This window comes from Spermophilus citellus (assembly GCF_964194105.1).
Source record: "Spermophilus citellus genome assembly, chromosome: 9".
NCBI lineage: Eukaryota > Metazoa > Chordata > Mammalia > Rodentia > Sciuridae > Spermophilus > Spermophilus citellus.
The window spans coordinates 115,099,870-115,115,608 of NC_138191.1; the positions used below are offsets into that span (position 1 = coordinate 115,099,870).

General features: G+C 47.8%; 1 protein-coding gene across 1 annotated transcript in view; it reads left to right on the top strand.

Annotated features, from left to right (window-relative positions):
* CSMD2 (CUB and Sushi multiple domains 2) overlaps positions 1–15,739 on the top strand; it is a gene marked incomplete at both ends in the record, with an annotated part of 546,906 nt that overhangs the window by 455,755 nt on the left and 75,412 nt on the right. Inside the window, 6 exon segments of the mRNA XM_081308594.1 lie at positions 667–785; positions 1,306–1,375; positions 2,059–2,175; positions 5,478–5,687; positions 11,559–11,747; positions 14,545–14,722. Coding sequence (XP_081164720.1) covers positions 667–785; positions 1,306–1,375; positions 2,059–2,175; positions 5,478–5,687; positions 11,559–11,747; positions 14,545–14,722 — 883 coding nt within the window.

Sequence of the window (15,739 nt, forward strand, 5' to 3'; positions counted from 1 at the left end):
GCAATGTCAGTTGCCTATGAGGGCAGGTGGACTGGGTCAGCAGCTTGGGGCAGAGGATGAGCCGGCGGCTGTTATGGGGTCAGGCAGTGAGTGAGGGCCAGCACTGACCAGGGAAGGCCAAATGTGAAGAGCCGCCAGTACTTCTCCCAAGAAGAAGCCAGACCGACCTCAAAAACAACAGGAGAAATAAAGCAGAGGAGAGTCTTATCTGCTGGCAAACTTCTCCCAGGACATTCTAAGATCCGGCTATTGGACCATCAGGGATAAGCCAGGCATCTGGCCCGCTCCAGCATCTCAGCCCAAAGGAACTGTGTTAGGGCAAGGAGGAGGGAGAGTAGTTGGGAGGTTGGGAGCAGGCAGCAGAGGAGACATGGGAGAGGCTCCCCCACAGAGGCTTGGGGGTCTACAACCAGGACCCAGAGCTCCCTGGCCCACAGTGGGCAGGCAGGGCAGCTTGAGTCTCCAGGATGATAGCCTCCTGCACCTGGGACATTTGGCCTGTGCACTATGAGGTGTAAAGGGTGGGAGGCACTGGCCTAAAGCCAAAGAAAACACAGGTGAGCCCCCGCCTCACCCTCCCTGCTGCCAGGAAAGCCCTGAACCTATTGTCCCCCTTGACCTGCTGGCTTTTCCTTTCTCCTCTCTGTCTGCCTCTGTCTTGTCCAGCGGTGGGCTTGAGCAGCTGTCCAGAACCTGCTGTGCCCAGTAATGGAGTGAAGACTGGCGAGCGCTACTTGGTGAACGATGTGGTCTCTTTCCAGTGTGAGCCGGGCTATGCCCTCCAGGTACCTCCTCTCGACACCCCAAGGCAGGACAGGTGTCCCCTGAGTTGCGATTGGCCAGCTTTGCCTCAGCAGAGGTGCTGTCATCAAAGAGCAGGGAGCCGCCCTGATTCCCATGAGGACCTGTTCCCATGAGGACATTATCCTGTCCCAGAGCTGTTCATGCAGAAGACAGATTTTGCTAACTTTAACAATTCAGTGCAAGCCAGCCTAGAACATGTTCCTGCAAAGCTGGGTTTGATTGGACCTTAACAAAATTTAATTTTCCTTTTAAGGCCATGAGGGAATTTAGTAATTAAAGGAATCTCGCAAGGAAACCTTTAGTAATGAGAATTCTTCGGTAATGGTTGTTAATAATTGGCCTTCCCCCAAAATCACTCTCCCTCTGCTTTACCTGAAGTCCCACAGTGGACCTTTGTGTCTTCGTATATCTTGTTCCTTAACACGAGGCCCCTGTTCTTGGTTGTTCATACAATTGTGCCCCTGGGGACAGTCTGCACATCCCTGTTTCTAATTCCTCCAGGGTCACGCCCACATCTCCTGTATGCCTGGGACGGTGAGGAGATGGAACTACCCGCCTCCGCTCTGTATTGGTAAGAGAGCCCAGATTTTTCCATCCATTCAATTCCATCCTTTAGTGTATATTGTTGAGTTCAAGTTCAAGTCAGGAAAAAAAAATAATTTGATGTTCTGGATTTGTTCCAAGTGCAGTTTTGGACTGATGATTTTGTAACCTCTCTCATTCAAAGCTGTCATGACTTTTGGAAACCTCTGGCCCGCAAATGAAAAATCCCAGGAGGTTTGCCCCTTGGAAAAAGCCTGGCACAGAGTGGGGACAGGATGCATAGCGATCCCTTCCCTTCCCTTCCTCGTTTTTCTGCAGTCTTGGAAGAGTCAATTGGGCTATGAAATGAGGAGAGGGAGAGTTGGGTGATAGTGTGAGACATGGTCAGACTTCTCTTGGAGTGGACCCCTGTCATTTTTCCTGCCTGCCTTGTTTATAAGGGCACTGATCTGTGATCTTGATCTCAAGGTCAAGAGCCATCACTTGGGTATGTGGACTCCTATTTACCCTAGAGTGTGCTTTACTTCCTGAATTTACAGACTCAGTTTTGCCCAGGTGTGCAGCTGTTGGGGGAGATTCCTATGGATTCTCAAAGGGGCTTATAACTCTAGAAAGGTTTGAAGTAGCTGCTGTAAAAGCTGCCAGACATTGGTATGTCACTGCTGTCTCCTTGACGTTGTCCTAACACCCTGTCTCATGTCCCTCTCACAGCGCAGTGCGGAGGAGCAGTGGAAGAGTTGGAGGGGGTGATCCTGAGCCCTGGCTTTCCAGGCAACTACCCTAGCAACATGGATTGCTCCTGGAAGATAGCACTGCCTGTGGGCTTTGGTGAGTCTCCACAGCCTCCTAGGGAAGGCGGCGCCTCTGGCCCAGGCCCCTGGGTTAAAACAGTGGTCTGCAGCCATCGCAGCACAACCTCGGACACATCTGATCAGTGCTATGCTTCTCTAATCCCCCTCAGTGACCTCTTGCATCAATCTTGAGGATGCATTAAGAAAACAGAGATGAGGGCTAGGGATGTGGCTCAAGCGGTAGTGCGCTCGCCTGTCATTCGTGGGGCACTGGGTTCAATCCTCAGCACCACATAAAAATAAAATAAACATATTGTGTCCACCTAAAAATAAAAAATAAAATAAAGAATGACAGAGATGAAAGTGCAAGGGGGAAGGAATCTTAGAGATTTCCATCATTATCATTTGAGTAGTGAACTAAAATACAGAGATGTGGAATGAGAAGTTACCTAAGGACAGTTTAAAAAAAAAGAAGAAGAAGAAATCTATTCTACCAAGACTGGGCCTCAAGTTGTGCTTTTAATTCTCCTATCCGATTTATCATCCTAATTAAATTGAGCCAAGGTCAATATGAAATCGAGTTTGCATTCTTCTTAGGCACATTCTAGCTGGCCTGGAGATTGTGAGGGCAGTAGGGGGAGGGGACATGGACTATATACCAGGCATAACAGGTTGCTGGGTGTGGAGGACATTAATCTGGGTATGAAATTTAACTGCTGGCGATTCATGCATCATGCACAGGAATATAATTTGACCCCAGATATCCCCTGTTGAAGGGATAAAGGCTGTGCACTGACAGGAAATTGATGGGCTGTACACTGGGGTCATCTCACCCAAATCATCAATTGCTCTGCTCTTAGGAAAGAATGCCCCAAGGGAATTATTCTGGACAGGCTGCAACCTCCCAGTCTAGGAGCCTCAGAAATGAAGATTGCTCACTTTGTCTTTTATTCAGCCAGGAGTGTGCCTTCTGATTAGACAACTAGGTCTCACTGGGCTTCTTTAAAGCCACCTGGAAGGGAAGGGAGAGGTTGATGACCTTCCTAAGTCTGGAGTCTTCTAGGTAGCACCATCTTCTGAAGGAAACTGGGTGCAAAGTGATGACACCTTGGCAGCCCTGGGAGACCCCAGTTTTTTGAGGGGTTGAGCAAAGACGATCTGGGAGCCCCCATAGCTCTACATTCAGGCTTGGAGCAGAGGAACATAGGCTGATAGAGGGCAGGGAGAGGGCCACATGCAGAGGCAAACGAGGTTAAACGGGTGCCTGTTCCCTGTGAGGCCTATGTTCATCCACACAGACGCTCTGTCTCTAAATCCTGGGTGCTTACCTGTAGGGAGCAAAGCTGCTTTGGGCTGGGTCACACAGGCCAAGGTCCCCCCTCCCCTGCAGGTGGATAAAGAGCCTCTGCATTTATACAATGCTACCACTAGATGGCGGACACAGCCCAGCTCTTTCCAACAGCTCCTTAAAGAGCCCTTTATGGGCACACAGGGACAGTGCTCTCCAACATGGAAAGGTGCCCAGTGGGTGGAATGGAAGACACAGGCTCCACTGGCAATGGGTAGAGATGCTCATCACAAAACTGTAACTTGGAAACAGTCTACAGTTTCATTAGAAGGAGGGTGAGTTGTGTGTTTGGGTAATCATAAGATAGACTTGCTTAATATGTAGTTAAAATGAATGCATTGTATTTTTGTATATTAACACAGATTGACCTTGGAAAGCACAGTATTGAGTAATAAATAACTTTTTAAAACTGTATGTACAACATAATATCATTTATGTAAATGTTTAAAATACAGTAAACCCACACATATATTTAAGCATCTACAGCTAAACTGGAAGGATATCTTCCAAATTCTTCTGTGGAAGAAAGGAGGGGGGATGGGACAGGGCAGGAAGTGAAGGGTCCTCAACATTATATGTCAAATCTTTATTTTATTCTTCACATAATCAGTTGCAAAAGCAATTCAATTACATAGATGTGTTCATTCTAAGAAAATTAGAAAGTACAGATGAGCAAATTTGAAAAATCAGAATCAGTCTGTAATCCTATCATGCAGAGATAATCGGTAACAGCTTTAGTCCCCACCATTAAAATATAATGCTCTTGAAGACTCTCTGATCTTGTTCATCCTTTAGAATGCCAAGCACAGTCCTACTGCAGGGCAGATGTTCAGAAAATATTGTGGGAGAATGAATGAATATTCTTCTAGGTTTTTTCACCCAAGAAAATTAGAATTGGATTCTACATGCTAATTTGAAATCTGATTTTCACAATTGACAATATATTGTGGGTATTTTCCTATGCTCAGTAAAGAGAGTTCTTCAGTAACACTTTTAAAAAATATATTTTTTTTAGTTGTTGATAGACCTACCTTTCTTTCTTTCTTTCTCTTTCTTTCCTTCCTTCTTTCTTTCTTTCCTTCTTTCTTTGTTTCTTTCTTTCCTTCCTTCCTTCTTTCCTTTCCTTCTTTCCTCCTTCCTTCCTTCCTTCCTTCCTTCCTTCCTTCCTTCCTTCCTTCCTTCCTTTCTTTCTTTCTTTCTTTCTTTCCTTTCTTTCTATGTGGTGCTGAGAAACTAACCCAGTGCCTCACAAATGCCAGTCAAGTACGCTACGGCTGAGCCACAGCCTCAGCCCAGTAACATTTTTTTCAAAGTAATCCAATTTTGAAAAATCTTAACAGTAAACAGATATTCATGTTCCTACCTCCCATTCTCCAAAGCACATATAAATATGTAAACTAGGGACTTAATTAGATTCATTTCACCTGTCAGGTTGCTAAGAGATCTTGATTAACCCACTAAGATCCCCAAAAGTGTGAACTTCATTTGGCTTCTTAATGGAACAGACGGGACAATGTAGACTTCTAAGCCTTGTGTTTCTGAGTCATGTGAAAGGTTCTAGAAAATACTAGAAATAGAAAATACCAGTTTTAAAGGTCATGCCTTTTGAGTAAGTATGGGGTTGTTATTTTTAAGTAAAGAGTTTATTTTAGTGAGGCTATCTTTATATTGATATTAGACTTGTCACTTAAATCAAGGGATGATCTTGAACTGCGCATTCAGGGAAGTCAGATAGACTCAGAGTGGAGCTCTGAAATGTTCGATGCCTTCACTTTAGAATGAATAACAGGTTTTGGGGGGAGGTCCAACCTAAAGGCAAGAGAAGGAACTGAACCAGCAACTCAAAAAGCACATCCTGGCTGCCATGACTGGTGGGAAGTCAGTGGTGGGAACTCCCCTGGTGGGGGCTCAGCTGGGGATGCTTTCCTGGGGGCACACTTGAAGCAGGACTGCATGGCCCGTGGCTTTATCTGCCTCTATTGTGCTCCCAGGAGCTCACATCCAGTTCCTGAATTTCTCCACGGAGCCCAACCATGACTTCATAGAAATCCGGAACGGCCCCTACGAGACCAGCCGCATGATGGGCAGGTTCAGCGGCAGCGAGCTCCCCAGCACCCTGCTCTCCACCTCCCATGAGACCACTGTGTATTTCCACAGCGACCACTCCCAGAACCGGCCCGGATTCAAGCTGGAGTATCAGGGTAAGGTCAGGAGTGCCCTGTGAGCTCCTGTGTCCACCTTCATCTCCTGCCCCAAGCCACCCATCTTCCCAGCCCTCCCTATGGGGGAGAGAGAACCCCAGGAGGGGTGGGTTGGGGTGGGGCAGTAGGCCTGTGCAGAGGCTGTCCTCTAGAGGCACGTCCCCTGGCCCTTAGGATCTCCCCTTTGACAGCTTAAGTACTGCCACCTTTCCAGAGTGGCAGGCCCCACATGCCCTCTGAGGTTCCACAAATGTCTAGACCCAACAGCTTTCCCTGGGCAAATTGCTTTTTGAATCCCTGACCATTCAGACAGCCACTTCCTCTCAGGCCTGAGAAGCTAAACTATAACCTCAGGGTCCTTCCCTGTAAATCAGGCCCCATAACTGCCAACAAAGCTCTTCCTATGTCAGGTTGGAGGATTCTAATAACAACCCAAGTAGCACCCCCTGGAACAATGAGATGGGTTTTCCTGTGTGAGGCCCAACCATGCTCATGGGGCTCAGCTTCCTAAGGCAAAACCCTACAGCAGGCCTCACTGCTGCTGGTACACTTTTCCTGGAAAGGCCCCTTCCCAATCCAATTCGGGTTTCCCCTATGTGATGGGCCATCTGTCACTTATGGCTATGGGGATTGTGCCCAACCTATGCAGCTGTTGGGCACAATCCCCATATCCATAAGTGACAGATGGCCCATCACATAGTAGGCCCAACTTCTTGCTTGAATGCTTTCCTACTAAAACTGACTGAATCATTTATTCTAAACTCTTCCCAGATTCTTCCACTGATATTTTTTCATATTTTTAGTATTTTTCCCAATGCCAGTACATGCTTTTTAAAAAATGAAAACATTATAGGGGTTTTTGTGAGCACATTGTGTTAGTCAGCACAAGCTGCTATAACAAAATATCACAGACTGGGGGCGCTTACAAATAGAAATTTATTTCTCACAGTTCTAGAGGTGGAGAGGCCAAGATCAAAGTGCTGGAAAATTCTATGTTTGATGAGGGCCTACTTTCTGGGTGGTAGGCAGTGCCTTCTAGCTGTGACCACTTGGCAGAGGGGGGAAAGGATATCTCTGAGGCCTCCTTTATCAGGGCACTGATCCTATTCATGAGGGGAGACTTTCAAAGACCCCACCTCCAAATACCTTCACACTGGGAATTAAGTTTTATTGTGAATTTGGAGGTGACACAAATATTCATGCTATACCACACATCATAGTCAGAATTCTTTTTAAATCCCATCCATTACTACCCTATGCAGAGATACCAGCTTTTAGCAGTATAATGCATGTTTCCCTATTCTCCTGTTGTAGCTCTCTTACTATATCTTTAGTAAGATAGAATCTATTTTAGTAAAATAGAATCATACTATAAATGCTGTTTTGTGAATTTCTTTTTTTCAAGTTAATTTTTAATCACACAAACAATCCACCAACATAGTCAACTGGTTAGAAAAAGAAGAGAGAGAGAGAGGGGAGTAGGGAACATTCTGGCTGAAAGCTAGCAGTCTGTCTACAACCTCTAAACCCAGGTTTATTCTCCAGAAACAACCACTGTTCTTTTGATGTGAACTTCTCAGATATTTTTCTGTACTTCAACAGGCCTATGTTATATGTGACCAGGAAGAATAAGGAATGTTCCACAAAGTTTTCAGCCATGTTTTCTGTATAAAGAGCACCATGCTGTTTGTAGTTTTCTGAGACGTAGCTTTTCCCTTGTCAGAGACGGGTACTGAACAAGGACTGGGCTTCTTACCCAGGGTTGGCCTTAAAGGGTGTCCTACCAGGTGGCTGCAGCTGGGTTGATTATACAGGAAATGCTCCTCAGTGTGCATGTCTGGCTGGGACAGGAAGCTTCAGGGAGTGTGAATAGACTTGTCACCTGGGGCAGGGCCCTTGGCGGGAGGGCCTCAGTTAAGAGCTGGGCCTCGGCAAACAGTGCTGGTAGTAATGAGTCTGCCTCCCTCAGGGAAGCAATGTGTGGGCTTGTCACAGAGTTGCCCATCAAGTGGAGGGGGCAGCCTCTTCAGTGGGTCGTGATGTGTTAGATGGCCACAGTATCTCACAGTGGTCTGTCACGGGAGAGACCTGGTCCCAAGTACCAGGTCAGTGCTCCTTGCTAGGATAGACACAGCACCTCCCACCAATGCCTCCCCTGTGACTTATTTTGCTAGGGTGGCCATCACAGAGGACCACAAACCCAGTGGCCTGAGCCACAGCAACTTGTTGTCTGGCAACCCTGGCTCAGGGAGTCCAAGATCATGGTGTTGGCAGCGCTGGTACTTCCTGGGCTCTGAGGCAGGACCTGGTCCAGGTGTCTCCCTAGCTCTGGGTGGTTTGCAGCATCTTCATCTTTGGAGTTGCTTGGCTCTCTGGTCTCTGGCTTCATCTGCTCGTGGTGTTCTCCAGATGTGTCTATCTCTAAGCCCCTCTCTTTTCTCGATTGACACCTAATAATCATACACATTTAGGAGGTGTGATATGGTGTTTCCATACATGTATGCATTGTGTCCGATCAAATCAGAGCTGTTCGCATATCCATCACCTTAAACAGTTATCATTTTTCTGCTGTTGGGGAAGACTTGGAGCAAAAGGAGCCCTTCTGCCTTTAGTGGAAATGTAAATTAGAGCCATTATGGAAAATAGTACAGAGGTTGCTGAAATTTCCCCTTTTTATAAGTACATCAGCTGTATCAAGGTCTACCCTAAAGACTAATGTAGATAAGATAGGTGAAGGTCCTTTCTCCCAATAAATTACATTCTGAGGTGTTAAGGGTTAAGATTTCATATCTGAATATGAAGGAGACACAATCTAACCCTGGAGCTCTCTCCCGAAGGCCTATCCTCTCTGATAAATAGATCTGTGGAAACACCACCATTCTTATAGGACAGTTGCTCTGGGCTCACTCCATGTCTTCACCCTGAAATGGCCACAGTCCACCTACTGAGTCCATTGTGATAGGACAGTGACTCTTGCTTGGCCCAGTGTGTAAGCCCACTTGTCTTTGTAAAGATTGTCCTTGGATGGCAACCTCAGACTCTCCACTGACTCCTCCCACCCCCAGAAGAGACCTACCACTCCCCAGGGTCCTAGCCCCTGACTCAGATGATTCCCCCCCCCAACCCCAGACTTCCCCTTTCTTTGGAGAGAGTCCTGCAGAACCTGCTCTGCACAAGGAATCCAACTGTCCCTCAGGCTTCAGGACAACAGGCCAACACTCTGGGCCAGCATTTCCCTCTGTGACATGCCTGCTGCTTCCACTGAGCATCACACATCAGAGGCACCCGCCCTCCTCTGAGGATCTTCCCTGTGGGGAGGACAGCGGGAGGGAGGGCCGGAGTTTGCATTTGGAGACTTAACACTGCACCAGGAGAGGCCAGTCCAGTGGGGAGCCTCCACCTGGGACAAGACCCCGATTTCACCTTCAGAATTTGCCCTGAGTTCCCCTGAGTTACAAGTCCACTGCTTCCTCCACACCTGCCCACGTATCATGACACCTGTGGAGCCACACGTGGCTCAGGTCACCTGCTGCCCTGAGAATGGAGCTCAGCTTCCATTAAGGCTTTTTGTCTGAGAGACCCCACCTCACAGACTAGGTTGTCTCTGGTGCCAGGAGCCCAGGTACTTCCACTGAGGCCTCCAGGCTGTGACAGGCCCAGACAATTCTCCCAGCCTGATAAGCTGGCATTCTAGTGTACCCCTCCCTCATCCCTGTGGAGTCGTGCCTTGTAAACAAGCTCTGGGCATTGCCCCCTCCCCAGGCTTTCCTTTCATGGGAAGACCCAGCTTTATGGAAGAGCCATCTGTCCCCACTGAGGCTAGTTCTGTCAAACAGGCCCAGCTCCCTGTGGTCCTTCGGCTGTCCTTGGAAGAAGTCCAACGCCTCCCTCTTCCTCCAAAAGCCTTAGTTGGACGCTCAGGGTTTCCAGGGTGAGGCTTCCTTTTCCATCCCTCATGAGCTACTCTTACTAGGCTCTATCGGACTTAACTCACTCCTTTCACACTCCCAGGAGGCTCATGTTCATCTAGAACTTTTCATAATGATTAAGACATATATCATGGTTCCAAAATGTTAGGCATCCTCGCTATTAATGTTCTAAATGGTGGCCCTTTGTTTGAGATCACATGTGTTCTCACTGAAGTGTCTCCTTTGGGACAACCCAGCTCCTGTCCCTGAGAGTCCCGCCTTGGGTAATGCAGTGAGTTCTCCTCAGAGGGTTTAGTTCTGTCCCCTAGGTCCCACCTTTGCCTTGGAAGCTCCTTCCAGGGACCAGGCTCTGAGATTTTTGTCTCAGCCTTTTGAAAGGAATCCAGAGAATCTCACAGAAGTTTTTCTCCTTTTGAAAAGCTCCTTCCACCCGAACACTCCCCAGAGCGACACTGGGCCCTCTCATCAAGGCTGCAGCAGCTTCTCACACTCAGCCATCCTCTTCAGGCTCCTCCGAGTCCTTGGGTCCACCGAGCTCCCACCCAGGCTTTCTGAAATGGCCCACCCCATCCCACCCAGTGGGCTGGGCACCAGACTCCCTGCCTCCACCAAGACTTTTGTGGCCAAATCACCCAACCCCCTACCACCACCACCCCCAGTGACAGGGCCTCTTCTCCAGCCCACCCATTCCCACTAAGGACTGCTTTGTTTTGAACACACCCAGTTATCTCAGTGATTTCTCAGGAAACCTGCCCAGCTCTCCCAACTGAGACTTCTCTCTACAATCTCAAGTGGAAGCACAGACCTCCGCCATGATGGCAGAATGGGTGCACGGGAAACCTCAGCTGAGAGGCCATCGTTATTTACATTGTCATTACATGCGATAAACGCATCCCCTTCAGGAGCATTCTTTCTGGCTCATCTACTCCCCCTGAGAGCTTCCGCTGGGGGATCAAGCCTTCTCCTCCTTAAAATTATTTCCTTTGCAGAATGGTCCCAATTACTACCACAGAGGATAGTCTTTGTCCTGTGGACCCAATTAGTGGGAGGCTTTGCTCTGCGGTGCCCGCTGGGCATCTCCCTCAGCACCTCCCCATTTTGGATGGGCCTCAGCCTTGCCCATTAAGGCATCTTCTTTTGAGTTGGGCCCACACATTCTCATGGGGGCCACGTTTCTGCTCTTTGGAGGGACTCGCTTGCATGACAGTCACACATTCCTACCAACCCAGCTCGTCCCTCTGCAAAGTTGCTCTCCTTGCTGCAGGTTGGCTGGCTTCCACCAGATTCCTTCTGTCCTTCCTTCTTTGTAGGTTATAATCCTGCAGAGTCGACAGGTCCACTCCTGCCCTCACTGCTGCTTCCTATGTTTGTGATCTCGATCCTTGTTGCATGAGATTCACAATACGAAAACACCTAGGCCGATGCCTGGCCCCAGATGGGGGTGCTCAGTGAATAGCAGCTCAACCTAGCAGTGTATCCCTTGAGCCTCCTTTTCCCATGGGGACACTAACAATAGATAATACTTTTTCTTAATATATATATTTTTTTAGTTGGAGGTAGACACTTTTATTTTATTTTTATGTGATGCTGGGGATCGAAGCCAGTGCTAGGTGAGCTAGCTAGGTATGCTAGGTGAGCGCTCTACCCCTGAGCTACAGCCCCAGCCCTAGATAACATTTTTTGAGCTCTTACCATGAGCCAGCACTGTGCAAAGGCTATGCATTTGAGATTCTACTCGGTCCTCACAATAACCATTTTATAAATAGGAAAACTGAGAAAGATGAAAACTGCAGACCCCAAGCCAACATCTAGCAGGTGCCGAAGGTTCATTGGAGTCCAAGTCTCAGTGCTTCACCCTGCACTAACCCTCTGCTGCTCCTATATTGTGATTGGAAAGAAAATACCCAGAGAGAATGAGACAACCTCTTCTGATGTTTTCCAGCCTATGAACTTCAAGAGTGCCCAGACCCAGAGCCCTTTGACAATGGCATTGTGAGGGGAGCTGGCTACAATGTCGGACAATCAGTGACCTTCGAGTGCCTTCCGGGATATCAGCTGACCGGCCACCCTGTCCTCACATGTCAACATGGCACCAACCGGAACTGGGACCACCCCCTGCCCAGGTGTGAAGGTATGTTCCTCCCTTGTCCCTGCTGATCCTTCCTGGGGTGACCATAGAGACGGACCCAGAGCAGCCTCACATTCCTCCTGCCTTCCATGGGTCACCAATACTCAGTGGTCCTGGCAAACTTTATTCACCCTGTTTTCATTGGGTGTGACCCAGTCTAGCAGGGGGGAGATGTGGACCATAGCCAGGGAAAAGACATGCCCAGCCCTTGGGAAGACCCAACGAGACATTCCCAGTTGGAAGGGAAGATGCAGATGAGGGTGTAGGGACCCAGCAGTGTGTGCTGAGGGGTAGAGAGGTAGAGTTAACCATGGCAGCTTCCCAAAGGAAGAAGAAAATGAGACTCTTTCTAAGAACTGGCCTGCTCCCTCTCCACTTGTCTTCACACCTGCATTATTCTCTCCTTCCTCCATGTTCCTAGAGATTGATAAATTGGTCACACCAAGGTGTGGCACTTTCTCAGGTCTTCTTCCTTGACCAGAACCAGGATGACTGAGAGGTTGTGCAGCCTCTACTCCCTTCTGAGTTCCATTTTTTTTAACCCATCATGATTGGTCATTCTGGACCTGCTGTCTAATCACGTGCTACGTGACCAGCTTCACTGAGGACTCTGTTCCCTTCCTACTCTTAGTTTGTCTTTTATGGCATCTCGGGAGAGAGATGAGCAGTTCTTTTTCAGCCTGCTGTTGGAGCCAGAAGCTCTCCTCCCTCCCCAGAAAGCTGCTTTCCTTGACCTCGTCAGACAGTCTTTTCTTGCTCTCTAACCACCTGTATGCCTGGGCCCACTTTTGTGGTCATCTCTTCTTTGTTCCTTAAGTGTTGTTATTCTTTGGAGTTTTGTTCTAGACTGCCTTCTCTTCTTTCTCTCATTCTTTCTCATGTCCCCAAATGCCATCTATGTCTGGACCCTTTATCTCCTATTGAGCACCATACCCGAATATCTAATTGCTTACTTATTATCTTCACTTATTATTATAATTATTATTATTATCTCCACTTATTTCAGCGACATCTAAATCCCAACATATTGGAAAGACTTACTGTCTTTCCGCCATGAAGCTGAAATCTCCATCTAGTGACAGGCACACCTGGAGTCCCTAATTTGGGCGCCTTCCCTTCTGCTTGTCTCCCATATGTGCCAAGTCCTGCTTTCTACATGCTAATTTTATTTCACACGCATCCTCCTCTATCCACCACCTCTGTCTTAACACAGGCCACCATTAGACACATGCACCACCTCATTGGTCGGACTTCACACCTCACTGAGCCAATCCGCACACAGCCTCAGCGCATTCTTCACCAGGCAGGGAGTGAGTCCCTAGGACACTCCCCTGCTCAGAATCCAGCAAGGCATCCCCTCTCTTTGGGTTAAAGTTCACACCCTAATGTAGCACAGCCTGGCCCCTGTTTCCTTCCCATGCTGCCTCTTCCTAGGTAACCGTCCTCTCTGATCTGCAGTCCCAGGCACCCCTCAGGTCTGAGCCCAAAAGTGAATTCTACTGGGAACACTTCTCTCAGAAGACCAGATGACAGGTTCCCCCCAAATGTCCCCGTGGCATTTCACAATGATGACTTGCCCCATCCTGTGCCATCCATGCTGGTATTCTTGGCTGGGTCCCAGTAGACTGTGGGTACCACAGGACAAAACTCAAGTGTTGTGTTCCCACGGTCTCCCCAGGCCTTGCCTGGCACCAAGTGGATATTGCCCATCTGGAGTAGGGATGGTGTGTCCATGTGCATGCATTTAGGATAAATTCACAGGAACCCTGCCTTCTGAAGGGGAGATTCTTCTTCCTCGGTCTGATCTGCCCCCATCTAGCTAGCTGCTGATGCTCCGTATCAGCCACAAATACTCTGGACCAACATCCCTGACAATTAAGTCCCAATACCAGGGAGGCCTCAAGCATCTTCATCCCCTGCTTAAAGCCTGGATGAGAGTGAATCTAAAATCGGACCTTACTTTTAGAGAACAGGAAGATAAGGAGAGAGGGTCATATCTATGCAGTAGATCCCTCCTCGGTGGGTAAGATATTGGGCCAAAGGGTTCATTTGCTTATTTATTCATTCTCATGTTTATTCATTCACTTATTTATTTATCATGGTGCTAGGGGTCAAAGCCAGGGCCTTGCACATTCTAAGCAAGGTCTTTGCCACTGAGCTGAATCAACAGCCCTGGACCGAATATTAGATAGGCATCATTTCACCCAGTTGCCACCACAGTTCTATGAGTGGTGTTCCTAGCCTCACTTTACTGGTGAGGAAACAGACTCCAAGAGACTAAACTACTTGTCTTGGGTTCTCTGGTCAATCAATGGCCTATCCATGACTTGAACCCAACCTCAGCCTCCCCACAAACATCCTCAACTCTAGTCCAGAAAGACCACTATAGAGAAAGCAAATCAAACAGAAAGAGAGACATTTTTATAATCTCTTAGCTCTTCCCAGAAAAAGTACTGCAGCTCTCAGCCTAGCACCTGCTCCTCCCCTTTCCTAGGAAAGGAGAGGGGACAGCTTCCGTGCATCCTTTCTTCTTGGCAGGATACTGTCATGAGAAAGAGAAGGAGGCCAAGGGTAAGACCAGCCCACAGAGGCACCTTCAGTGACAATTGAGGGCCAGCAGAGTGTGAGGCTGGTGGGTAGAGTCAGCCACCCTCAGCCCAGTCTCCTCCCCACCATCCACACAATCCCCTGATGGGATCACTGGTGCTGGGAAATGGGATTTGTTAGGAAGCCCCTTGAACTTGCAGATGGGTGGGGATCTCCAAAACTCATCGGTCTGTTTGTGTCCCCTCCTTGGCAGTTCCCTGCGGTGGTAACATCACCTCTTCCAATGGCACTGTGTACTCCCCGGGTTACCCCAGTCCATACTCCAGCTCCCAGGACTGTGTCTGGATGATCACTGTACCCATTGGTCATGGTGTCCGCCTCAACCTCAGCCTGCTACAGACAGAGCCCTCCGGAGACTTCATCACCATCTGGTAGGGCCAGGCGCCATGTTGAAAACCAGTTAGACGGGAGCATTAGCAGGCTCTATGCTGGGTTGAAGCTTTAGTTAGTCACTCTAATACTTCAAAGGGAGAGCAATGAGAGGAACCCAGCATGGGTTCCTCATAGGGGCCAGTGAAAGTAGCAAAGGGATGTGAATGGCAGTGGGCATGGATAAAGAGGCGTTCCTCAATGTTTCCAGAATTCAAATCAATATTCTACATGTACCATAGATAAGCTACCAAGATTAATGGTAGTAGTAGAATTTTATGAAGTCCCTCTGGTCATCTCATGCTGAGCCAGTGCTGCACTAATTGAGTGTTCTATGTCCATGCTATCCAACATGGGAGCCACTAGACATGTGTGCCAATGAGTGCTTGGTCAACATGGTAGCCACTAGACACATGTGCTACTGAGCATCTGGATGTAAATAGAGTGACTAGGGAGCTTATTTTAAAATTTATTTAATTTTAATGAACTGAAGTATAAATAGCCACACATGGCTAGTGGATACTAAACTGGACAGTTCAGCACTGATTTATGAAGTGATGTATAATATAACAAGTTAATTTTAAAATGAAAATACAGGTTATTTATGAATAAATGAGTTTTCCTAGATGGTATTTTTTCCAAACCACTGAATCTTTGAAGAAAGGGATAGTATAATTTTTAAATTCCTTTGTTTAAAGCTTAGTACCTTTTGGGGAATCATCAGGAGATAGTGGGATTCTTTTCCAAAACTCCCAGTACTTGCAAAAGATAATTGTAACCAGTCTGTCCTGAGTTAATTTCTAGCTAAATTTTCAAGCAATTGCTAAGAAAAGATAGGAGAGACTAAATAGGTTCTGGTGAAAAAATCCTGCGTCCAGAAAGGCAATGTGGTTACGTCTCTTTGGGGAAAAGAAAATGGAACTGACCTGTATAACAGTATGAGGTTCTACACCAGTTCCTCAGCCCTGGCCCAGGGCTGCTCAGACTGAGGACTGCAGTTAGACTCTCAGCCCTGCTCT